Source organism: Phocoena phocoena, chromosome 10, assembly GCF_963924675.1.
Source record: "Phocoena phocoena chromosome 10, mPhoPho1.1, whole genome shotgun sequence".
Classification (NCBI taxonomy): domain Eukaryota; kingdom Metazoa; phylum Chordata; class Mammalia; order Artiodactyla; family Phocoenidae; genus Phocoena; species Phocoena phocoena.
The window spans coordinates 85,901,967-85,926,873 of NC_089228.1; the positions used below are offsets into that span (position 1 = coordinate 85,901,967).

At 40.9% G+C, this 24,907-nt stretch overlaps 2 protein-coding genes across 3 annotated transcripts in view; one reads left to right on the forward strand and one right to left on the reverse strand.

Moving 5' to 3' along the window:
* The window catches only part of GPLD1 (glycosylphosphatidylinositol specific phospholipase D1), a 46,372-nt gene extending 37,402 nt beyond the window's left edge, over window positions 1-8,970 (forward strand). The window contains exons 18-25 of the mRNA XM_065885218.1: window positions 414-555; window positions 1,375-1,480; window positions 1,569-1,662; window positions 4,074-4,250; window positions 4,597-4,757; window positions 5,947-5,973; window positions 6,294-6,344; window positions 8,865-8,970. Coding sequence (XP_065741290.1) covers window positions 414-555; window positions 1,375-1,480; window positions 1,569-1,662; window positions 4,074-4,250; window positions 4,597-4,757; window positions 5,947-5,973; window positions 6,294-6,344; window positions 8,865-8,951 — 845 coding nt within the window. The 3' untranslated portion in view covers window positions 8,952-8,970. The remainder of the gene's footprint in view (window positions 1-413; window positions 556-1,374; window positions 1,481-1,568; window positions 1,663-4,073; window positions 4,251-4,596; window positions 4,758-5,946; window positions 5,974-6,293; window positions 6,345-8,864) is intronic.
* A 3,876-nt stretch (window positions 8,971-12,846) lies between these two features.
* The window catches only part of MRS2 (magnesium transporter MRS2), a 28,427-nt gene continuing 16,366 nt past the window's right edge, over window positions 12,847-24,907 (reverse strand). Inside the window, exons 8-11 of one of the 2 annotated variants that reach the window (XM_065885751.1) lie at window positions 22,022-22,174; window positions 21,650-21,767; window positions 14,174-14,287; window positions 12,847-13,672 (exon numbers count right to left, since the gene is read on the reverse strand). In XM_065885751.1, coding sequence (XP_065741823.1) covers window positions 13,562-13,672; window positions 14,174-14,287; window positions 21,650-21,767; window positions 22,022-22,174 — 496 coding nt within the window. In that variant the 3' untranslated portion in view covers window positions 12,847-13,561. The remainder of the gene's footprint in view (window positions 13,673-14,173; window positions 14,288-21,649; window positions 21,768-22,021; window positions 22,175-24,907) is intronic. The other variant, XM_065885752.1, reaches the window with a different exon arrangement.

Here is a 24,907-nt window from a genome sequence, read left to right on the forward strand (position 1 = left end):
GCCGTAGCCTCTCCCGTCGCGGAGCACAGGCTCCGGACGCGCAGGCCCAGCGGCCATGGCTCACGGGCTCAGCCGCTCCGCGGCATGTGGGATCCTCCCGGACAGGGGCACAAACCCGCGTCCCCTGCATCAGCAGGCGGACTCTCAACCACTGCGCCACCAGGGAAGCCCCAGGCCCTCTTTTTAAATAGCATCCTCTACTCCACAGAAGTGAGCTCTAGAAATGCATTGCTTATATGAAGCGTGAGTTCCATTTCTGACATTGGGACCCTGGGGACAGCAAGGGGGCACATGAGTTGTGGCAAAAACTCAGCCCAGTGAACCCATTTCTCATTGTCCTACAAAAGGGGCCCACTCTTTCCATTCTGTTAGTCTTTCCACATAAAGTAAAAGGCACTGGTTGTCTTGTGTAGAAGAGCTGAATGTGGAGGCGGCCAACTGGATGGTGCGAGGCGAGGAGGACTTCGCCTGGTTAGGATACTCCCTTCATGGTGTCAGTGTCAACAACAGGACTTTGCTGTTGGCTGGGAGCCCGACCTGGAAGAACGCCAGTAGGTGAGCACTGATGTTGGGGCCCAGGGACCAGTGAGCACGAGGGGCAGGTGCCTGTAGCCGTGGGAGCCCACTGAGTGTGGGGTTCGGAGGAAGCAGCTAAGAAATTCTTACCCTTCAAGGAAACGCTAAGGCTCTGGGGCAAGGTTGCAAATGTTCCTTTTTAGACGTTTAAAAGAGAGATGGGTGTGTTAGTTTGCCAGGGCTGCCATACAAAGTACCATAGGCTGTGTGGTTTAAGCAGCACGAATTGATGGTCTCATAGTTTTGGAGGTTAGAGATCTGAGATCAAGGTGTCAGCAGGGTTGGTTTCCTCAAGGGCGCCTCTCCTTCGCTCACTAGACGACCACCTTCTCCTTGTGTCTCACACAGCCTCTTTTGTGTGCCCCCATCCCTGGTGTCTTTCCCTCTTCTTACAAGGACACTAGTCCTATTGGTCAGGGCCCCACCCTAATGACCTCATTTTAGCATGATTACCTCTTTAAAAACTTTATCTCCAAATGCCATCACATTCTGAGGTACTGGCAGTTAGGATTTCAACATATGAATTTTGGGGGAACATAATTCAGCCCTTAACAGTAGGCATCCCTCTATTTTGTCAGTCGGGAAGTAGAATGGTTAACCTCACATCTGGAGAGCCTTGATATTGGGATTCATTCTGAAAGCACCCCACGCTCATGTCTAGGTTCACAGGGACCAGGGGCATACAGGGAGGGGGGCATATGCGTGGGGAAGATGTGGGTTGTCTTTCCTTGGACCTCAATACCTGGCCAGCATTGAACCCTGTGCCCCATCAGCTAAGACCAGTGTGCTTCATTCCAGTCTGGACCATTTGTTCCACACTCGTGATGAGAAACAGAGCCCTGGACGGGTATCTGGCTATTTCCCACCAAACTGTCAAAGCCGGTTTACCATCTCTGGAGACAAGGTATGACAGCCCCTCCCTCCCCAGGAAAGTGGACACCACAGTGAAAGTTTTCTTAGCTGTACTATATTGACTTACTGCTATTTCACAGGCAATGGGGAAACTGGGTACCTCCCTGTCCAGTGGCCATGTGATGATGAATGGGACCCGTACACAAGTACTGCTGGTTGGGGCCCCGACTCAAGGTAGGTCGCCCGCCATGAAACTTGCTTCCTTTTAGTCATGTGGCTCCTTGACCAAGTCATATTGGGGGAAAGTTAGGAGATATGGAGGCAGACAGACCTGCATTTGAATATTTCCTTTCCTCATTAATAGCAAGCTGGGTCACCTTGGGGAAGTTAAACTCCCTGAATGTAAAACACAGCTTATAATATCTACTTCAAAGGTTTGCTGAAAATCACACGTGAAAGTAACTTGGTGTGTTTTTAAAGCTCCTATCCCGTTGAGCTTGGAGGCGGAGCAAATTTTATAACCCAATTCACCAGGAACAGGTCCACTCTGAGGGTGTATGTTAATAAAACATTATTTTGTCTGATTTATGGGTGAGTTAAAAGAACAAAACAAAAATCTACTCCCTCCAAGAGTATAAAAGTAAGTTATGCTTATTATAGAAACTTGTGAAAATATAAGGAAGGTATATAGAAGAAAAAAAATCACCCCTTATCCAGATATTTTAAAGCTTAAATGCATACATATTTTTTCACACCTAATATTTTATATCTTAAGCATGTTCGCATGTTAAATATCCTTCTAAAACATTACTTTTGATACTTGTATCACATTTTTTCCATACACACATGCCAACATTTACTACCATCATCCTATTGCTAGAGGGTCTAATCTTAAGACTCTTACTACACATTGTGAAATTATTTTTCATTTCGTACAATACATTTGAATGATACGTAGAAGTGGATTGGGCAAAGGAGTGGTTAAATCTTTCCTTGCATGAGTAAGGACAAAGCATTACAACAGAAAGTTGCTGCCTTAGCTTTGGAATCGTTGTTTTCTTCTTTACAGAGTCTAGGTAGTGATTTCTACACTCTTGCAACACACATTACTAATTCTGGGTCAGCACTCTTGCCCTCAGAGTGCTGTGAATTAGAGCTTCCCAAATTTTCTTAGTTTTAGTCCCTTTACTGCCTTAATAATTTTCTCCATTATCAAATATTGTATAAAATACAGAATATACAGGTTAATTATATATGATACATATATATAAATGATGCTTTTTGAGATAAGTATAAAGTCACCTGCAGTTGTAAGAAATAATAAAGGTCATGTTACATTTTATCCAGTTTTCCCCAATGATGATAATCTGCACACCATAACCAGTGTCACAACTGGGTTATCAACAGATACAATCCACCAATCTTGCTCAGATTTTCCTATTTTTACTTGTATTTTGATTGTATTTCACCCACATAATTTGAGGGGCCCAGACAAAATTTGTTACCTGAAATTCTGGATCATTTTTCTTAACAGGAGAGCATAAAGCCAAGCACAGGGCCTTTCTCAGTATGGGGCCCCGGGGGACTCAGTAGGTTGCAGATGCTGTGTTTATGTCCTAACAGCTTAGCTCCTTTGGGGTACTGTACCACTTCTCAAACCCTGGAATCAGATTAGACACCGCTATCCTCATCTCGATCCACACTGATTTTCTGGTGGTACCTGCATTTTACCGTAACAACCCATTATGATAAAATCCCAGTTTTGCAAAGATGTGACATCATTGAAAGGAACATAGGGATCTAATGTTGAAACTATGACCCACCTCCAGCAGGTAGGTCATGTGGCATCAGACAGATGTCATTGTGTTACCAGCAAAAGTTCAAGATACCTGCAGTATCCCCGTGAGTTCGCTGAAGCGTTTCAGTGTATAGTTGGGGAATCACAGCTCTAGGGACAGATTAAGTTAAATGTGAAAAATCTGATCTACTTTCAGGGCAAGTTTGAGTAGGATCTCTGGGTCAGAAATGTGGCCACTATATACAAGTTTGAATATTCAGTGAGGATTTTAGAGTGCTGATTAAAAACTATGAAGTACTTTCAGTATGAAAAAGAATACTCAACGATGGCAAGGTTGAAGTGAGATGGGAACTGACACACTGCTTGTGAAATGTAAATTGATATACCTTTTCTAGAAAGAGGTCTGGCAAAATGGCAAGAGCCATTCCCCAAATCCAAGGCTCTATGGGCCCCTTCTAAGAATCTGTTCTCATAAAATACTCAGAACTCTGGGGAAGGATATTTATCATAGTATTCATTACAAAAGCAAAAACTTAAAAATGGCCTGAGCATAAAAAGAATTTTATAATCTGCAAAAACCCCCATTAAGATGTGTGTATGTATATGTAAGGATATATCATTGTCCAGAAAGAAATATATGCTTTATATACGTTTTCTTCTTTATACTTTTTTGGGGTGTTTCCCACACCTTTTATAATGATCATATATTAAAAAAAAACCTTGGCATTCACAAACTTAACTATCTCACAGTAATCCTGAAAGTCAGTGACACAAAGTAACCGATAACTTCTATGTCCTATCTTCGTCCTTGTGATGACAGCAGTTACCATACTGTGGTTTATTTCAGATGTCGTGGCGAAGATGGCATTCCTGACCACGACCTTGCACCAAGGTGGGAGCACTCGGATGTATGAACTGCCACCTGACTTGCGGCCTTCTCTGCTCAGCACCTTCAGTGGAGACCGCCGCTTCTCCCGATTTGGTGGCGTTCTGCACTTGAGTGACCTGGATAACGATGGCTTAGGTAGGAAGGAACGGTGTCTCGGGCCAGTAAGAAAGTCCTTTGCTTAATTGATGGGTCCCCCTAATTGGCTCACCTAGGCTGTAACCTCGTAATGAATCAAGACCAGAGCTGGATGTACAAGAGTAGTACTTTTTGAACATGGTGACACGAGAGCCACCCACATGAACTATTATTAATGAATGATAACAGAAAACAAAAGCCTCTGACTACATTGGAATGAAATCAGGACAGACCTAGTAAAAGGTGTACTAATATTATTTGTGGAAGGTTGGGTCAGGATCCAGTAGTGTAGTGCAACAATGACAGCGAGTAGATACTTCCTGCTGCTGGTTTTCATTGTTTACAGATGAAATCATCATGGCAGCCCCACTGAGAATCACAGATGTAACCTCTGGACTGATGGGGGGAGAAGATGGCCGTGTCTATGTGTATAATGGCAAACAGGTCACCTTGGGCGACATGACAGGCAAATGCAAATCATGGGTAGCTCCATGTCCAGAAGAAAAGGTAACTGTTCTTGTACACAATTCCATACCATCCTGGGAAAGGATGGCTACTTGCTGATGCCTTAGTAAATTATGTCCACTACAGAACTCTTAATATTTCTGCCTGAACTCAGGTAGCCTGCCCCTTACCTGGGGTCAGGACACAATCCCTTGCTTGTGTCTGTAGGCCCAGGCTGCCTGCTTACTGGCAGTTCTGCTGTGTTCACCCCCCACAGCTGCAGTTGGATGGGGTGTCATATTGGTTCTTGGTCAGAGCCGGCCACTGCTTGGTTAGGAGCCCAAGGCAGAAGAAAACAGGCCACGGCCATTGGAGTTTCAAGAAGACTCCCAATCTTTTTATTTCATCTTTCATTGCTTTGTTTTATTCCTTTTCTCAGGTGGGTTTCCTTAAGTTTCCTGGGTCTAAAACACTTGGCTGTTATTTTTAAACTTAAAAATCACTTTTTAAATTGCAAAAAGTGAAAGTTTATTGTAAAAATATTAGAAAATAAACAGTACAAAGAAAATTAAAATCTACCTAGAATTCTACTCTACAGAGATAACGTCTGTTAACCTTTTGATGTGTATCCTTCTAGTATTTTGCTATGAACTTAATTGCTACCATTTACTGTGTATTCACTCTGTGCCTAGCACTATGCTACACATAAAAAATCTAATCCACATCAAAGCTATTAATTTGGTATTTTATACCCATTATAAAGAAATTGAAGATTGGAGAAGGAAGTTGTTACAGGTCACACAGCTAGGAAATAGCAGAACAGAGACTTGAACCAAGAGCTGATTCTAAAGTGCACTCTTAACCACTACACTGTGCGTATCTTATTAACGGTGGTGACCATATTGTACAAGATTTTGTATACAACTTTGTTTTCTATGCCTTCCTATAGTCTTATACAATATATCTACCAGATACCTAGTATTTTATCTGTAGATAAACCAGTTTAATCATTAAGTGATTATTATTAGTCACTTAGTCCATTTCAAATTTTTGCTGTTATAGTAAGAAATATTCACATATAAACATTTTTATACATCTATTTTTCTGAGCTAAACTATAAGTGGAATTTCTGGTGACAAAGGGCTTCTCTAAAATGAAGAAATGTGAGTGTAAGGGTGTAATTAAAATTGGTTTAAAAAAACCCCCATGAACAGTAATAACGTTGTCTCCCTTTCTCATCACTTTCTTTCAGGCCCAATACGTATTGATTTCTCCTGAAGTAAGTACCTTCTGAAAAAAATGAAAAACTACCCAAAAAAAAGCAGCCCTTCCCCTTATTTCAAGTTGATAAAATAACATGGTGGGTTTTTTTTATAAATTTATTTTTGGCTGCGTTGGGTCTGTGTTGCTGTGTGCGGGCTTTCTCTAGTTGTGGTGCACGGGCTTAGGGCTTAGTTGCTCCGCAGCATGTGGGATCCTACAGGGCCAGGGCTCAAACTTGTGTCCCCCGCATTGGCAGGCAGATTCTTAACCACTGTGCCACCAGAGAAGCCCCATGGTGCGGTTTCAAAGGCTATTAACAGACTGTGTGTTTTCCAGGCAGGCTCAAGGTTTGGGAGCTCTATGATCACTGTGAGGTCAAAGAAAAAGGTGAGTACCAAGACTGTACCACTTTGATATCTGCATTTGTTCTAAGACTGGGATTTGGGGATGATCTCATTTTGTATGTATTTTAGATTTTTTTATTTGAAAAATAGAGGGACACACAAAAACTCACACATAATCCCATCATTTTTTGGTAAAAAGTTTCCCTTGCTACCCCTCCAACTTCATCCTCTACAGCAGGGGTTAGCAAATTACAGCCTGTGGGCCAACTCTAGCTGGCTGCCCGTTTTCGTATAGCCCATGAACTAAAAATGATTGACATGTTTGCAATGATCAAAAAATATATTTTGTGACACATGAAATTTATATGAAGTTCAACTTGCAGTGTCTCAAGTTTTAGTGGAATATAGCCACGGTCATTCCTTTCCTTACAGCTGCTACTGTTACCGTTGATCAGTTGCCTCAGACTGACATCCCACAAAGCCTAACATATTATCCTGGGCCCTTCACTTGCCATACTGGCTAAGCACTGTTAATATTTTGGTTCTTCTTCTACAAGACTGTTTTTGTATGACTTTAGAAACAATACACATGTAACTGTCTTTCAGTGCCTCCTTCCAGACAAGTACATATAGAACTGATTCTTTTCAATGACTGAATAGTAATTTATTGTCTGGATGCACCATATTTTATTTCTTTGGTTTACTTTCTCAATAGACATTTAGTTATATCTCATAGTTATTTCCATTTTTTTTCCTATTGCAGACAACGCTCTAGTGAGCATTCTTGTATCTTTATAACTGTGCAAATTTCTCTGCTGGTAAGATTCCTAGAAGACTGCTAGGTCAAGGGGTATGCACATTTTGAATTTTTAATAGATACAACAGATTAAATGGGTTTTATCTTAAAATATACAGCTAAACCACTGATTCCACTCATTTATTTTAGGATATGACAGTGTATGGAATTATGCTAGGCTATGAGAGAGAGAGAAATTTTTAAGATTTATACACATGGGAAGTTAAATAAAATGCAAATCAGTGTAGGATTAAATGGTAAAAAGTGAACTATGAGATGAAGTTCAAGTAGCCCTTGCTGTAACTCATTTATAGGCAAGCTCGAAAGCAAATACTCAACCATTATTTATACCAACTGAAGGGGGTGGTACAGATCATCTAAAAGTATATTTGATTCCTTTCTGTATAACAATGCAAGTTCATCTTCCTTATTACATTTCACAAGTCAACTAAGACTGGGGGCCCCTAAAGCATTCAGTGTAAAGATAAATCAAAGGTTATCTTTAAAAAATGGACACACACAATCTGAGGATGATCAGAGAGGGTGGCCTTTTACTTGAGTAAAAGTTATGACTTTGAAGACTCCTTTCTCTACGTGAGCATTAAGTACTGAACTAGTAACCAGCTAGAACCAGGAGGACTTGGCACTTACCTGAGTGGTACTGCCACTTCCTGTGGGGCTGCCTTCAGTCAGCCCCAGGGCCCTGGCGGAGCAGTGTTACACTGGGCACCAGAGAGGCAGACAAACCTGGTCCCTGCCCCCAGGTTCTTAGAGTCTAAGTGGAAAAATGAAACACCTGTAAGACCAGCAGGTCCATTTAGGACGACCAAAGGCAGTCAGAGATAAATGGAAGTCTATGCTGGTGGAGTCAGGGAAGGCCTTGCAGGGCCCCTCGGGCCTGAGTGGATCTGGAACTAGGAGTAGGATGACTGGGCAGAGAGGGCAAGAAGCAGGGTAAGACTTGATTTTAGGTATGAAGATGGTTTAACCAGGAAATGGAGAGGAAACTTAGCTCACAGACTACAGGCAAATCCAGTAAATGAGTAATTCCATAAATAAGAGTTGAGATTTTCCCTCTTATCTGACACTAGTGTATTTAAAAAGATACAAGCAAAGGGTTCAGCACAGTATTTGACATATGGTAAAGGCTCAACATGTTAGCCTTTATTTCTGGATTCCATTGGTAGTTTTCAAAATTAAGTCAATGAGAAACGTCACAGAAGGGTTGGTCATTTTATGGTCACAGCCTGCTCTACCACAACCCTATCAGCCAGTTTGATCAGCTACACCTCATTTATCAGCCATGGTCCAGAAAAACTCTTCACAGTTTCCAAAACTAAAATCCACCTCAAAAAATGTTTAAAAACGTGTACAAGCTTAGACCATTTTGAAAGACAGTTCCTACAATATTTCAAGCAGCAGGGGCAGAGTAGGCGGTGTGAACACACTGACAAAGGCCAGCCTGTTTGTGGCAGTCTTATTACGCAAGATATGCCGTCTACACTGCACCAAAGCTCAGATGCTGAATAAACACACATGGACGCACTTTTCCTTTATGTACCAGAGAAGGGACTAGAGAGAACTTCCTCAGCTGTGGTTTTCTGAACCTACAGATCTGCCAAAGGGGTATTTAAGCTCAAGCCCTGGGGTCTGGCCAAAGTCTTACTCATCTTTATATTTCCAGAGCATAACACGATGCCTGGACTACAGCAGGAACTTAATAGATGTTATGAACGGAAAATGAATTCTGTTTTGTGTCCCCTACAGAACCAAGTTGTCATTGCTGCTGGAAAGAGTTCTCTGGGAGCCCGACTCTCTGGGGCGCTTCACATCTATAACCTCGGCCAAGATTAAAGGTTTCATTCCATTTTCCTAACCTGCCCCTCCCTCTCTCATGCCAAGTCATCTCCAGGGTGAGCGTTCTGGTGGACAGAGTGGTGCATCCAGTGGAGCCTTGTAGATCCCACCACAGGTGGGGCTCCTGGGGATGGAGACATACACACTAACAGCCAAACTATCTGGAAATAGGATACAGTAAATGGGGACATCAGAAGCAAGTGAAACAGCAAATACTCTGGTTATGTCCCTTCCAAAGTTTGTACCTAAACTTATTCCTAACTTGGTTCCTGTGCTCAGACCTGCTGTACAACCTATTTCCTCTTCCACATGAGTACCTGTGTCTTTCTGATGACTGGAAAGGCCTCTCTCTGGTTATCTCTTAGGAAAACCTCTGTAACACAATTCTTCCTAAAAATGTCCTTTTAAAGTTGGTGACCCATTCTAATCAAACTGAACTAGAAAGCACAGTATACAGGAAAAAGGCACAAGGAGGAGAAACAGAGTGAGGAGAAAAGTAAGGGGTGAGGCATAACCTCACAACTCCAAAATCATCTTGCAGATGCTGTGGTCCTTTCTTATGAGGATGATTGTATTTCCAATGTTTCATATAGTGAACGACAAATATTAAAAGTAAAACATCATCTTACTGTGCCCTCAGATGCTTTCGGAGAAACGACTGTTCTAACAGCAGATGAACCTAGTGAGCTAGCCTGAAGTCATCCCACGAAGCCTTGGGTGCGTTAGGCTGCCACAAGCTGTGCCAACAGAACTAGAGCAGAAAGGAGAGATCTGTCCTGAGCCAGAGGCTACTGCAAGGGACCAAGAGGAGTGAGGCAGGCTTGTTTCTGCGCTGGTTTTAGCAGAGTAGATCTCATCTGCCAGTCCTGCAGGGTGGCATATTTAAGGGAAAGGAAATGTACCACAGGATTTCAGCTTCACTAAAAATCTGCAGGCATTATTATCCATAAACAGTAACTAGTTGATTCTCTATCAGTCAGGGTACAACCTCTTTCTTCTGACACTAGTGAAATGATACTAAAAAGCAGGAGAAAATAAAAAATGACCAGAGCCCTTCTCTTAGCTTCTCTGGAGGCAGTACAGAGACTGGTCAAAGGAGACAGGCATTCAGCTGAAGAGTAAGCTAAATCAGAAATCAAGGAAAAGCTAGTAGAATTACAACTGTGAGCATAAGGTGAGTATGTATATAGGAAAACAGCATAAACAGGCACATACCTAGATAGGACCTCTGGATCACTCCTGGGACTGTCTCATCTTTCTGAAAGAGGTATACTAGCTGCATGGTTCCCCTATGGCACAGCAAAAAGCACATAGAAACACCGTGTGGTTTTTGGTTAACAATTATTGGCAGCTCAACCTATTTGAAGAATTATTTTTAATTAAAAGGAAGTTTATTTTTAGGGGACCAGAAATTAGCTGTAATTATGAGTTTTTATGAATTGAGACGTCTGAGTGTAGAACAAGCTAATGACACTGCATTTTAGTAAAGGCATGTTTTCACTATTGGATTAGAAGGATGCATACCTTCATATTGCCATTATTATAGAAAGTGTTATGCTTTACTAAATGATAGGGCCTATGTTTAAACATTATTCTCTACCTGAAGATTTTTATTTTCTCAATGCCTGAACATACCACATAGCAAGCAGCAGGAGGAGAGGGTTAAAATTCACAACGTTAGAAGCAGGTTTTCATATAGGATATCAAACCATACTAACCCCATATTCAAAATTATATAAATTGTACTTCTACTGAGTATATGGCAAATAGGTAAAAACCCAGCATACAGGAAAAAAGTCTAATACCTGACAGTCTAATGTATTATCCTAATAGGTGGATTAAATTTTCACTCTACTATGTATTAACTGTAGTTCCAAGCATTGATTCGAAATACTTAACAAAAACACCTTAGGGATTTAATCTCTCCCGAACACAAACCTGAACTTATACAATTTAACTCAAAATTACCTTTAAGATATCAGAACACATTTACATATTTGCAATTTTTATCTATTACCTGTATATGCCAAAACTTTCATCAAGGCTTCAATACTGGAATTGTTCTATGCCTTTGTATCACAGACCTACAGAGATTTGAAGTGAGTTTGGGAATAAACTCAGGTCTCTGAATTCCCTATTCCATGCTCCATCTGCATAGCTATTACTAAGGTAATGACAATAAATCCTGAATTTAGAGTGAGTTTAACATTGCAATCCCAAAACATAAAGCTTGTACAACTCTTGGAATAACCAAAATAAACGGCTTTTTAATACGACTATTTAGTGGTTATCAGTCTTTATCAAGGATGAAGCAAGTGTTAATAGCCTCTTAAAATGACGTCTATTCTTGCCACATTTTCTTAAAGGCCTTACAAAGGCAATCTGTTAAGAATATCATTCCTTGTACTTATACGTGTTAAACAGAATACGACTGCCTGCTTACTCATAACTGAATGTTTGGTATTCTTTCCCCTTACTTACATACTCCGTCTATTTAAATTCAAAATTTAAAACTGCTGAACATTTTTTTGGCATAAGCTGCTATTATTTGAGGGCTCTTTAATATAAGAAGCATCCTGCTACCTATCACCAAAGCAGAGCTAGCTGACAGCTGGAAATCATACTTGATTTAACCACCTTCAAGAAATTTAAACCATTAGTACCTTCCCTTCATCAGACTTATGAGGTAGTTGCATTTATTCTCCCATTTATTGATGCGACATGACTCATCAAAAATTTTTGTAAGCCCACAAACTAAGCAACATCAGAAAGAAAAAAAGACCAAAATTCTATCCTATGCCTGATCTTAACCAAATCAAGTTTTGCCCTCTGGACTTCCAACTCTTCATATGTCACAGTTAAGTGATATTTATTACCTTATTTTACAGTGATGACCTAAGATCAAAACTAGCAGCAGAGTGCTCTGAGGTGTACCAGAGAAGAGTGCCCTGTGAAATCTAAATATTGTCAAAGATACTTCATCTTGGAAATCATCAAACAGATGTATGATGCCATTCACATTCCAACCACACACCATAAAGTGTGCTCCAAGACAAGCCCAGCCTGTTTCATGCTATTCTAATGTCCTTTCATAACCAGACATGGGAACAGGGAAAACTTAATACTTGTAACTTTTCTTTCAAATCGGCTACTAGAAGATCATTTTTATTCCTAGCACTAAACCACCTGGTAAATGGACCCCTAAACTCCCTCATATGACACATTAGGGTATCAGGTATCCTCCAACATCATCAGGGTATGCATATTTATTTTACTACTAAATTTGTAGCGCAAGAGCTGCTCTGAACACTAGAATCTTCTATGCATCTTTTGGAGGCAAATATAACTGTCATGTTCTATTGCATAACTGTACTTAACCTCCAGAAAATAATTTGGGTTCGCCAAAAAGTTCGTTCAGGTTTATAAACCCAACATTAAAAGAGGCAGAAGATGTTAAATACGATAGGAGCTTTTTTTTTTTTTTTTGGCGGTACGCGGGCCTCTCACCATTGCGGCCTCCCCCGTTGCGGAGCGCAGGCTCAGCGGCCATGGCTCACGGGCCCAGCTGCTCCGTGGCATGTGGGATCTTCCCGGACCCGGGCACGAACCCCTGTCCCCCGCATCGGCAGGCGGACTCTCAACCGCTGCGCCACCAGGGAAGCCCCAGGACAGGAGCTTTGAGACATACAAATATCAGTCATTTGTTTTAAACCCAAATCTGACTGTGAAAACAAAAAGGTATCACAATTTTAAAGTTTATCTACCCTCTTGTTTTAGGAAGCCCATCTGTCAACCTCCAAGGTGTAGGCAAATAGATTAACTAGGCTACATATATTTTCCTTTTTGGGGTGACATGTCTATCTGTTCTAAAAACCAAAACAGCTATAAAGCCGTAATAGAATGGAAATTCTTTCAGCTCAATTCCCAAAAGCTTTAATTATAGTCAAGCAAAGAAAAATAGTTTCATTGGTTGAGGAAGTAAAATTCTGATTAACTGGAATCTATATAAAGCTGACATTAAACTCATTTCCTTTTTTTTTATTCCTTATATAAAAAGGGGGCAAATACAAGAAAATAAGGTTATGTTCAAGACTGGTTTAAAGCACAAACTCCCAGAGTTTGTTTTAAGGTTAATATATATTCTGCTAGCTTTTCAGTTCAAATTCACAAGAATGTGATTCCTTGTACTAAGACTAAGGCAACCTGGTCTCATAACTGTGGGCTTGTCAAGTTTCTAGGCTTCATTTGGCATGAGGCTGCACTTTTGTTGACATGTATAAATTAAATAAAATTGATACCACAATCTATTCTTGTGTTAAGTTAATCTCTTCATGCCTTACATGTCTATAAAAACAGCTTCTTAAGTTTGTAGGAAATAGAACTTTGGCCTTTTACAAAACAAGTGCTTTGTTTCTTTACTCAGAATCCTGAAAATGCAATTAAGTTCTAGTACTGTGACTGCCATAATATTTTTAACATCAGACACTATAATTTAAAAGTGGTTTTTTTCCCAAGTCTCTGACTCTTATAAAAGAAAATAGCAGAAGAATATCAGAATTCTCCTGTGACTACCATAAAAAAATAATTCAGTTTCCACCGGGTTGTGCCTAACGGTTTGTTAGGACACTCCTGCTTGATTCAAGTCCATCCGGCCTGAAGCTGTGTTTCACTTCCGTCCTTCTATCTGCCTGCAGTGTCTTTTTAGGTAAAGAGGCCATCTAAATGAAGCAGAAAAATTCGTAATTTTAGTTGTGTCGTTTAAAAGAAAAGCCACCAGTAAAACGATACATTAACCACTAAACGAGGAAAGGACTGCAAGCCACGTATCAGTGTCTTGAGCTCCAGGGGTATAAACTGTAAGTGGAAACGTAAGAAAAAGAGGTAACCTGTGTATCTTTTCCTATACATGATAAATGTTCTCTACATTTCAATTTTGGTTATGACAAAAGCTGCACCACAAAGTTACTAACATCTGTCTAAATGTACAATGCTTGTCAGTGCCCCACACAGAATAAATTTCTAACTTATTTACTGTGCCAGGCCCTGCGCTCATAAGTGCATTACACACATTATCTAATTCTCCCTTTAATTACACGAAGCAGGTGGCAGATGCGAAAACTGAGCGAGGCTTAGAGAAATTAAGTAACCTGCTCAGGGTCACTTCAGAGCCCAGGACTGTAGCCCCTCTGCGGTACTGCTGTGAACCAGACCCTTCATACCAGAGGAGGCAAAGGAGCTTCCAGCTGTCGTCCAAGGAATGACAGCAAGCGCCTCCAGATGAGGCCACTTCCCATGAACATAATTCCTGTGATCAGCCAAAACACTCTATGGTCCTAAAAGAGAACACACAGTTAATTTCAATCACAAAAGGTTAGTTTCCTTAGTGATAAAATTTCCTGAACTTATCATTGCCCCAGAGTTTAAAAGAAACCTTCTGTTATTTGTACTGCTCTTTCCTATAGGAACTAAGAACAAATAGCACCCAGAGACCAAGCGTCAGAAAATAAATCAGAAGGAAAACATGATTTAAGAGTATTTTACAATCATCAATGAACCCACATTAACTGCTTTTACTTTGTGTTTCCTTCGTCTGTTTACATTCACACAAATTTCAATAGTTATAATAGTTAGGATCACATAGGACATACAACTTAATTTAAATTTTTTGCTTATAGCCAAATTTGCCAAACTGTGAGCTGAGGTGTCCTGGCATTACAGCACCACAGAATACTTTAAATTCTCAAGGAAATCACAGTGCCATCTGTGGAATACCATGAGAACTGCTACTCTAAAATTGTTTCGACCTACCTTCTTCTTCCTGTAAGGTAACACGACAGAAACCCTAACATAATAAAAGAAACTTTTGGTCTAGGGATGCTGCAAAAAAATTACTAAGACACTAAAAGCATCATGAACCAAGAAAGTCTGGGAACCTCTGACTTACAGTGAACATTTTCCCTCACTGTCATTTTCTTTTCTTTTTTCTTTTTGTGGCCACGCTGCACGGCTTGCAGGATCTTAGTTCCCTGACCAGGGATCAAACCCAGGCCCCCAGAGTCCCAACCACTGGACCGCCAGGGAATTCCCCTCACTGTCATTTTCAGAATTGTATTATCTTTTGCAGTGTGATGCTTTTGAGTGCATGTGTGAATGTATAGAATCACAGAATTTATATTAATCTCCCACATGGAAGGAGTCTCAGCTACAGAAATGCCATTCGTTATTATCAACAATGGCTTGGTCTCCAGTGATTGGGAGCTCAATTTCCTCCAAAATGATCAGTAACCACTGATGGAAATTCAAGCCACATATGAAAAAGAAATCTGCCTCCTTTTTAACATGAAATTAGATGTTAGACATAATTTATCAAGAAGACAAGTGCTAATGTGAGTTAACTGTTTGGATGAACACATTTCCAGTTATCCTAAACGAAGACGCTAATTTATTAAGTAAAAATTATGTTTAAATGAGATTTAGCATACCCAGATTACTGTTGTTTTTTTGCTATAGACTGGTTCTGTAATGCCCTATAAATCAAAAGTCTGGGAATGCTAAAATGTGATAAACTTGAGAGGTAAGCAAGTCCAAAATTCTATGTGTCATTAAAATACACACACAGCACAGTGTGAGACCTCTAGGAGATTAAGGGAAGGGACAAGTGTCTAAGAGTTGGATTTTTAATGCCCCCTCAGCTCTGGGCGTGCCCTGCAGTATTGTATGTTTAAGTACCTACCTTTCAAGCTCTTCATCTCTGCCACTGTTCAGTCTATCTACTCCTTAAAAATAAGATGCCTAGAACATCTTGATGTGCCAAAGGCTAAAAAAACACTAAAACTGATGGGGACATGTCAAAAGTACTCAGAAGTCAGCATGAAAGGAACAATTTGAACACCAAGATAAATAATGACAGTAGTGACAGATTATAACTCATTGACTAAAGTAAGACCCCATGAGTCCATACTGATACAAATGAATAAATAACTGGGAGAGAAGGAAGGCTCTACTTTACAAAGAATAAAAGTAGGAGGAGTGATGAAATTAGAAATCACCATGTGATAATCATCATTGCAGTACTTGATTCAGACATGAATCCACTTTGGATCAATTAGTGGATGCTAAAACTAGAGGGTGCAAATTATTAGAGAACTGCAAATCAAAACCACAATGAGGTACCACCTCACACAGGTCAGAATGGCCATCATGAAAAAGTCTACAAATAACAAGTGTTAGAAAGGGTGTGGAGAAAAGAGAACCCTCCCCTACACTGTTGGTGAGAAATGTAAGTTGGTGCAGCCACTATGAAAAACAGTACAGAGGTTCCTCAGAAAACTAAAAATAGAATTATCATATGATCCAGCAATCCCACTCCTGGGCATATATCCAGACAAAACTATAATTCAAAAAGATACAAGCACCCCTATGTTCATAGCAGCACTATTCACAACAGCCAAGACATGAAACAAACTAAATGTCCATTGAGAGAGGAATGGATAAAGAAGATGTGGTATGTGTATACAATAGAATATTACTCAGCCATCAGAAACAATGAAATAATGCCATTTGCAGCAACATGGATGAAACTAGAGATTATCATACTAAGTGAGTCAGAGAGAGAAAGACAACCATATGATATCACTTACATGTGGAATCTAAAATATGGCACAAATGAACCTATCTAAAAAACAGAAACAGACTCACAGACATAGAGGACAGACTTGTGATTACCAAGGAGAGGGGGTTGGGGGAGGGATGGAGTAGGAGGTTGGGGTGAGCAGATGTCAGCTATTATATAGAGAATGGATAAACAACAAGGTCCTACTGTATAACACAGGGAACTATACTCAATATCTTATGATAAACCATAGTGGAAAAGAGTATTTAAAAATGTATATATATGTATAACTGAATCACTTTGCTGTACAGCAGAAACTAACACAACATTGTAAATCAACTACACTTGAATTAAAAAAAAAAAACTAGAGGGTACAAATTTGATGAATAGCAGAGTTCTTACAAGATACTTAATTCCACAGAGAAAAAGAGTAACTTCACAGGACAGAAAGTGGGCAGATGCCACCTTAACCAAATGATCATAGTATCACCAGTAATGAGACAAACTGACATCAAGGGTCTCCTGATGGGATTCAATGTGAGGAACACACTGACACAATGTGTAACCAGAATCTAATAATGAAGAAAGAGTATCAAGGGCCAAACAACTGACCTACATTCTTTGTGAACGTCAAGGCCATGAAAGACAAAGATCGAAAAACTGGCCTAAAGAAGCCTAAGGAGACATGACAACTATATAACAACACACGATCCAAGATTTTCTATGACGCAAAGGGCTCTACTTAGCTGAGTGGTGACACCTGACCAGGGTCCATAGATTAGAAAATAGTGTTGTTTCAATGTTAATTTTCTGGAGCTGTGGTTATGTAAGAGAATACATGTTTTTAGGAAATATATACTGAAATATCTAGATGTAAAGGGGCATCATTTTTTGTTTACTCTCAAATGATTTAGAAAAATATGTATATATTGATAGAATGATAGAGTAAATATGATAAAATGTTGCTGTTTGAAGAATCTGGGTAAAGGCTGTATGGTAATATTTGACTATTCTTGAGACAGTCTGGTATTATTTTAAAAAAGAAAAATGTTTTTCCTATCTTGGATTCACCATTGTAAATATTAACTCCAACTATACAAGAACAGGGAAACCTCTGATATTCATAGATTTAATGAACATCTCTCAACTCTCCTCCAGGAAACCTGGAGATGTCATTTGCGACTCTGGTGAGACACTGATCTGAATCTTGCTCTGGGAGGCAAGCCTAGCTCACTACTTTCTACTCAGATCTCATTACAACCAGAATTATTGCATATGCTGAAACTATCAGAAAGGAATTTCTAAAAACTCTTCATTTTTTTTAAATGGGCATTTAGAGAAAAATATTAGAGTAAGCATAAGATAGAGTTAGCTTGTAAAGTGAGTATATGTACATAAAAATAGTTCTTAACAAAAATAATTTGGGAGAATAACAGGGAAGAGTTCTGCAGTCACAAATTGGGGAATTTGCAAAGGTCTTTGGAAGTACCTTCTGAGAATGTCCAGGGTTGGTCTATGTCGCACAAGATATTTTGGCGGCTACTGGACTTTCTACTATATTTGGGCTCAAAAGCCTCCAAGAGATTCCTGTCACACTTAGAACAAGCCCAAACTCTTAGCATGCGCCACAAAATCAACACGCCCTCCCCCTCTGTCCTTCTGACATTCTCCCTGCCTTTCTCCACTTGACGCAGCTCCCCTACCACTCTGGCCTTCTTGCTGTTCCTTCAACAAGCTCAGTGCAGCCCTGCCTCAGTCTCACATGCATGGTTCCCTCTGCTTAGATCACCTTCCTCCCAGGCCTTCCCACTTTCTCTTTTCATTCAGGTCTCTGCTCTAGGGTCACCTCCTCAGAAAGATCTTCCTCGACCACCCTATCTCTAGGATGCCCCTCGTCTCACCTCCTGCTAACAGTCTCTCCCTTTACCTGGCTTTATTTTTCTTTATGGCACTTATCACCTAATATACCATGGATCTGTTTATTCTCTTCTACCTCACTGTAATGGAATCTCCACAAGGGCAGGGACTCAATGCTATATCCCCACGGCTAGAAGCAGTGTTTCGTGTGCAACAGGCACCAAAAACCGTATCTGTAAGATGAATGAATGAAGTGTGTTGATTTATTTTTCTTTCACATCTTATAAGGAGCATTAAAATGACTACTGCTGACTTTGCTTCAGGGAGCTATAATCTTTTGCAGACTTTAAACAGCAACCGCAAACTTGAGGAACACGGCAAATGGGAAAGTGTGGGATTATTTGGGCACATATAACCAGGGGAGTAATTTTACTCGGCTGGGTTGGGGGTGCAGTCAGGGAAGAGTCTCCTTGGAAGTAACACATAAGTTGAGACCTGAGAGAGAAACAGATGTTAACTAGGCAAAAACAGGTGGATGCCGAGGAGAGACATGTGGAGGCCCCGTGAGTAACAATAGTGATGAATCAACCGATGGTGATGGCAAGGTGTCTGGAGACAAGATGGGGATGTGGGTGCAGCAGGCCAGGAAAAGCCCTACAGGCCAAGGAATCTGGATTTTTATCTTAATGACAGTCAAAACCCCCTGAATAATTTTACACAGAAGAGTGACCATCAGATTTGCTTCTTTTAAAGACCACTTTATAAAACTGAATAGTGGTCCTGATGAGATGACATGGGTTGGACTTCGGCAACAGCCAGAGACAGAGAACAGATCTGTTAACGAGGACACAGAACCCAGCGCCAGAGTGTGCCTGCCAAATGCACATGCAGATTCATTTCTAGAAATCTCACAGTAAGACATCTTCTGAAAGTACAAGCCTACAGTGTTATGAAAAACCCTGCGAGGGGCTTCCCTGGTGGTCCAGTGGTTAAAAGAATCTGCCTTCCAACGCAGGGGATGCAGGTTCCACCCCTGGGCAGGGAACTAAGATCCCACCTGCCGCAGGGCAACTAAGCCTGCACACTGCAACTACTGAGGCCTTGCACTCTGAAGCCTGCAAGCCTTAATTACTGAGCCTGCACGCCTTAACTACTGAGCCTGCACCACAATTAGAGAGCCCACATGCCACAACTAGAGAGAAGCCCACGTGCTGCAACTAGAGAAGCCTGCATGCCACAACGAAAGATCCTGCATGCCGCAACAAAGATCCCACATGCCGCAACAAAGATCCCACATGCCGCAACTAAGACCTGACACAGCCTAATAAATAATTTAATTAAAAAAAACCCTGAGAGTTCAGTGTTATATTAAAATGGAGCAAAGTGGAAAGTGCAAGTCTTGGGGACTAAATCCTAGTTCTGTTATTTCCTAGCTCTGTGCCCTTGGTCAAGTTACTAACATTTTCTGAGCCTCAGTTTTCCTACCTATAAAGCAGGGAAAATACATTCATTTTCAGAGTTTTGATAACTGAGTCAAATAAAGCATGCAACTGCCTGGAACACTGCCTGACACACAAGAATTTAAAAGAAAAAAAAGAATCCCTCATTAACACTGCCTCACAGTGTACTACTGTTTGTTCAAACCCTTCCCATGTGTAATTACATGTTTTGGGAATCATAAGGTAACCTAAGCTATCTATGTTATAACAGAGTCTAACGATACGGCATGAATTTTAAATGAGTTAGAGTATATATTTTATTTCACTAGGGGAGTATGCATGTTAAAACTTTCTTTTTAAAATCCATTAAAGGGACTTTCCTGGTGGCACAGTGGTTAAGAATCCACCTGCCTACAAGCAGCTCATGCAGCTAGATATCAAAAAAACAAACAACCCAATCCAAAAATGGGCAGAAGACCTAAACAGACGTTTCTCCAAAGAAGATATACAGATTGCCAACAAACACATGAAAGGATGCTCAACATCACTAATTATTAGAGAAATGCAAATCAAAACCACAATGAGGTATCACCTCACATCAGTCAGAATGGCCATCATCAAAAAATCTACAAACAATAAATGCTGGAGAGGATGTGGAGAAAATGGAACCCTCTGGCACTATTGGTGGGAATGTAAATTGATACAGCCACTATGGAGAACAGTATGGAGGTTCCTTAAAAAACTAAAAATAGAACTACCATATGAACCAGCAATCCCACTACTGGGCATATACCCTGAGAAAACCATAATTCAAAAAGAGTCAAGTACCACAATGTTCACTGCAGCTCTATTTACAATAGCCAGGACATGGAAGCAAGCTAAGTGTCCATCGACAGATGAATGGATAAAGAAGATGTGACACATATATACAAAGGAATATTACTCAGCCATAAAAAGAAACAAAAATGAGTTATCTGTAGTGAGGTGGATGGACCTAGAGTCTGTCATACAGAGTGAAGGAAGTCAGAAAGAGAAAAACAAATACCGTACGCTAACATATATACATGGAACCTTAAAAAAAAAAAAAGGTTCTGAAGAACCTAGGGGCAGGACAGGAATAAAGATGCAGATGTAGAGAATGGACTTGAGGACACAGGGAGGGGGAAGGGTAAGCTGGGACGAAGTGAGAGAGTGGCATGGACATATATACACTACCAAATGTAAAACAGATAGCTAGTGCGAAGCATCTGCATAGCACAGGAAGATCAGCTCGGTGCTCTGCGAGCAACTAGAGGGGTGGGATAGAGTGAGTGGGAGGGAGACGCAAGAGGGAGGAGACATGGGGATATATGTATACATATAGCTGATTCACTTTGTTATAAAGCAATTATACTCAATAAAGATGTTAAAAAAAAAAAAATCCACCTGCCAATGCAGGGGACATGGGTTCAAGCCCTGGTCTGGGAAGATCCCACATGCCGCAGAGCAACTAAGCCCGTGTGCCACAACTACTGAGCCTGTGCTCTAGAGCCCACGAGCAACAACTACTGAAGCCCGCGCACCTAGAGCCCGTGTTCCGCAACAAGAGAAGCCACCGCCGTGAGAAGCCCACACACCACAACGAAGAGTAGCCCCCGCTCACCGCAACTAGAGAAAGCCCGTGCACGCATAACAATGAAGACTCAACACAGCCAAAAATAAAGTCCTCTTAAAAAAAAATCCATTAAAAAAATTATCTTCAAAACATTTAAAACAACCTCTAGATTACTGAAATAATACATTCTCACCTCCTCAAGGGAAGATTCCAAATTCATTCCAAAAGCAACTCCCATTAGTCCAAAGAGCGAAAGAGAGAAGGTTCCCATGGTCAACTGTAGGTTCAACCTCATCATCACATTACGGTGGCTGGGGAGGAGAACAACTGCTTAGTTCAGAAGATCTTACCAACTACACGCAGCAAATTCACGGAATAATCTATTAAAGACCACACGGATTAAACATACACCTTAAAAAAAAAGACACGGCCATGTAGTAATTACAAACGATAATGATGGTATAATTCTTTCCAAAATGGAAAAACAAAGCTATCCTTAAAAGCTTTATTACTTTGTATTATTTTATAAAGAAAATACTGATTGTTTTATACGAGGCCTTCTTACCTGTCCAAGTTGATGAATATGATACTCTGTGAATCGTCAATCAGTGCCCTAAGTTCCCGAGCTGCATTGGAAAGGTCCTCAGCTAATCGGTAGTAGTTTTCCAACAGCAACTCCATCTCTTCTGCATGGTCAATCCCAGCACTGCTCTTTTCACTTTAATTAAGAGTTAACATAATTAACATGCCCCCAATGCATGCATTATACATTTAGTACCACAGAACTTCCTGAATTAGTATAAAATATTCAGCTACCAGTGAAAAAAAACTACCCTTTGCCTTTACTATTATTGTGATTGAGGCCAGTCTGGAGTGGCTTTGCCAACTGATCCTAAACATGACACAGGTAGTTGAGGACACGGGTTCCATCCGTACACAGGCCTCACTGTATGCCATGGCCCTGATCCCAGGGATGCTCATGCAATGCTACCAGTTACAGGAAAATGCAGACATGTGAATGCTGATGAATTAGTGCAAATCCCAAATCACTATCAGGTAAAACAAAACCAAAAATTAAAAATGAACATAAAGAGCATTTCCTTTCCAAGGTAAATAATTAACATCATTTTCATATATGAAGTAAACTGTTTTTGAAAAATGTCAATACAGTCAGAGGCTCAAGATGGCAGAGGAGTAGGACGGGGAGCTCACCTTCTCCCACAAATACATCAACATGCGGAACGACTCCCACAGAACACCTACTGAACGCTGGCAGAAGACCTCAGACTTCCAAAAGGGCAAGAAAATATCCACATAACTGGGTAGGACAAAAGGAAAAAAAAAGAGAGAGAGAGAGAAAGGAACCTGGAAGGGACCTGCTCCCAGGAGGGAGCTGTGAAAGAGGAAAGGTGTCAGAACACTGGGAAGTCTCCTCCCTGGCAGGCAGACCAGCTGGGACGGGGTGGGGGGTGGGGGGGGCTTCAGAGCCTTGTAGGAGAGCACAACAAGCAGTTTGCGGAGGGCAAAGCGGAGAGAGCCCCACACAGTCAGTTGGTGCTGCTGCCTGGCACTCCCCAGCCTGAGACGGTCCTCCACTGGGGCGGGTGGGGGCCAGGTGCTGAGGCTCAGGCTTCGGAGGTCAGAACAGGAGAGAAGACTGGGGGTGGCTGCCTGAGGGGGCTAGGGTGTGGTGTGCCACCACTGAGAGAAGAAGCCTGGGGCCCCCAGAGAGGTAGGGCACCACTGCTGGGGGGGGGCATGGGGGGGGACATAAGGAGAGGGGTGGAGCCTCCACAGGAGCTTATTTCTCAGGCAGCAGGGCACTGCTTACATGAGCTCTGGGGGCGGGCACAAGCCACCACTGCCATCTCAGGCTCCAGAAGTGGGAACAGCCTGCCAACGCCGAGGGTCCCATGACCAGGCACCAACCGCTGCCCCTGACCTCCTGGGAGCGTGTGCGGGGCACGCACCTGCTCACCCTCTGACAAGAGGATAATGGCCAGCACACGCTGAGGAAAGAGATGGCAAACATCCAAACCAAAGACAGCCCTCAAGCCAAAAAAATATTAAACCCACAAAAGCTAAGCAGGAATGCTCCCGCATGTAAATAGCCCTCCAAGCCTACAGTAGATAATTGTTTCTCCTAAACTCACAGGGTAAGAGAAATATAAGCTAAATGAAGAAGCAGAGGAACCACTCCCAGTTAAGACAATTGCCCTGAAGGAACAAACAATGAAACAGACCTCTTCGGTCTAAAAGACACCGAGTTCAAAGAGGAGGTAATGAAAATACTGAAGGAATTAAGAAAGGCTATCAACAGAAATGCAGATTACTGTAAAAAGGAACTAGAAACTATAAGGAGGAGCCAAGAAAAGTAAGAAAATTCATTTGCTGAAACGAAAGCTAAGCCTTGAATAGCAGAATGAATAAAGCAGAAACATAAGTGATCTGGAACACAGAATAATGGAAATTACCCAATCAAAACAGCAGGCAGAAAACCAAATGAAAAAAATGAAAGCAATATAAGAGACCTATGGGATAATATAAAGTGTGCCAATCTATGTATAACAGGGATTCCAGAAGGAGAAAAGGGGACTGAAAATGTATTCGAAGAAATTATGGCTGAAAACTTCCCACATCTAAAGAAGGAAACAGATATCCAGATACAAGAGGCACAGAGGGTCCCAAACAAGATGAACCCAAACAAACCTACACCAAGACATACTATAATAAAAATGGCAAAAGGTAAAGAGAGGATTCCAAAGGCAGCAAGAGAAAAACAAAGAGTTAATTACAAGGGAATCCCCTTAAGGCTATCATCTGATTTCTCAACAGAAACACTGCAAGCCAGAAAGGAGTGGCAAAATATATTCAAAGTTTTGAGAGAGAAAAATCTGCAAACTAAAATACTCTATCCAGCAGGATTATCATTTAGAATAGGAGGGGAAATAAAGAAGTTCTCAGACAAGCAAAAACTAAAAGAATACAGCAACACCAAACCTATCCTGAAAGAAATATTGAAAGGTTTTCTCTAAATACAAAAGAAGAAGATATAGGAAAGGGGAAATCACAGTTGAAAAGTAAATCACTTAAGTGAGCCAGTATACAGATCAAAAAGAAAAAAAAAAAACCTACTGTGAAAGGATGATAAACACAAGAAACAGCAAAAGGATAAATATGAAGCTGTAAAAAAGGACATCAAAATCATAAAATGTGGGAAAGGAGAGTAAGAAAATGTAGATTCTTGTTTTTTAGAATGTGTTTGAGCTTATATGACTATCAGTCTAAAGCAAGCAGATATAAGAAGGGGTTAACATACTTGAAAAACAGGGCAACCACAAATCAAAAACATACACTAGATCCACAAAAACCATAAAGAAGAGAACACAAGCATAAAATAAAAGGAAATCATCAAACCACAAAAAGGAATAACAACAAAAATCCATAGAAT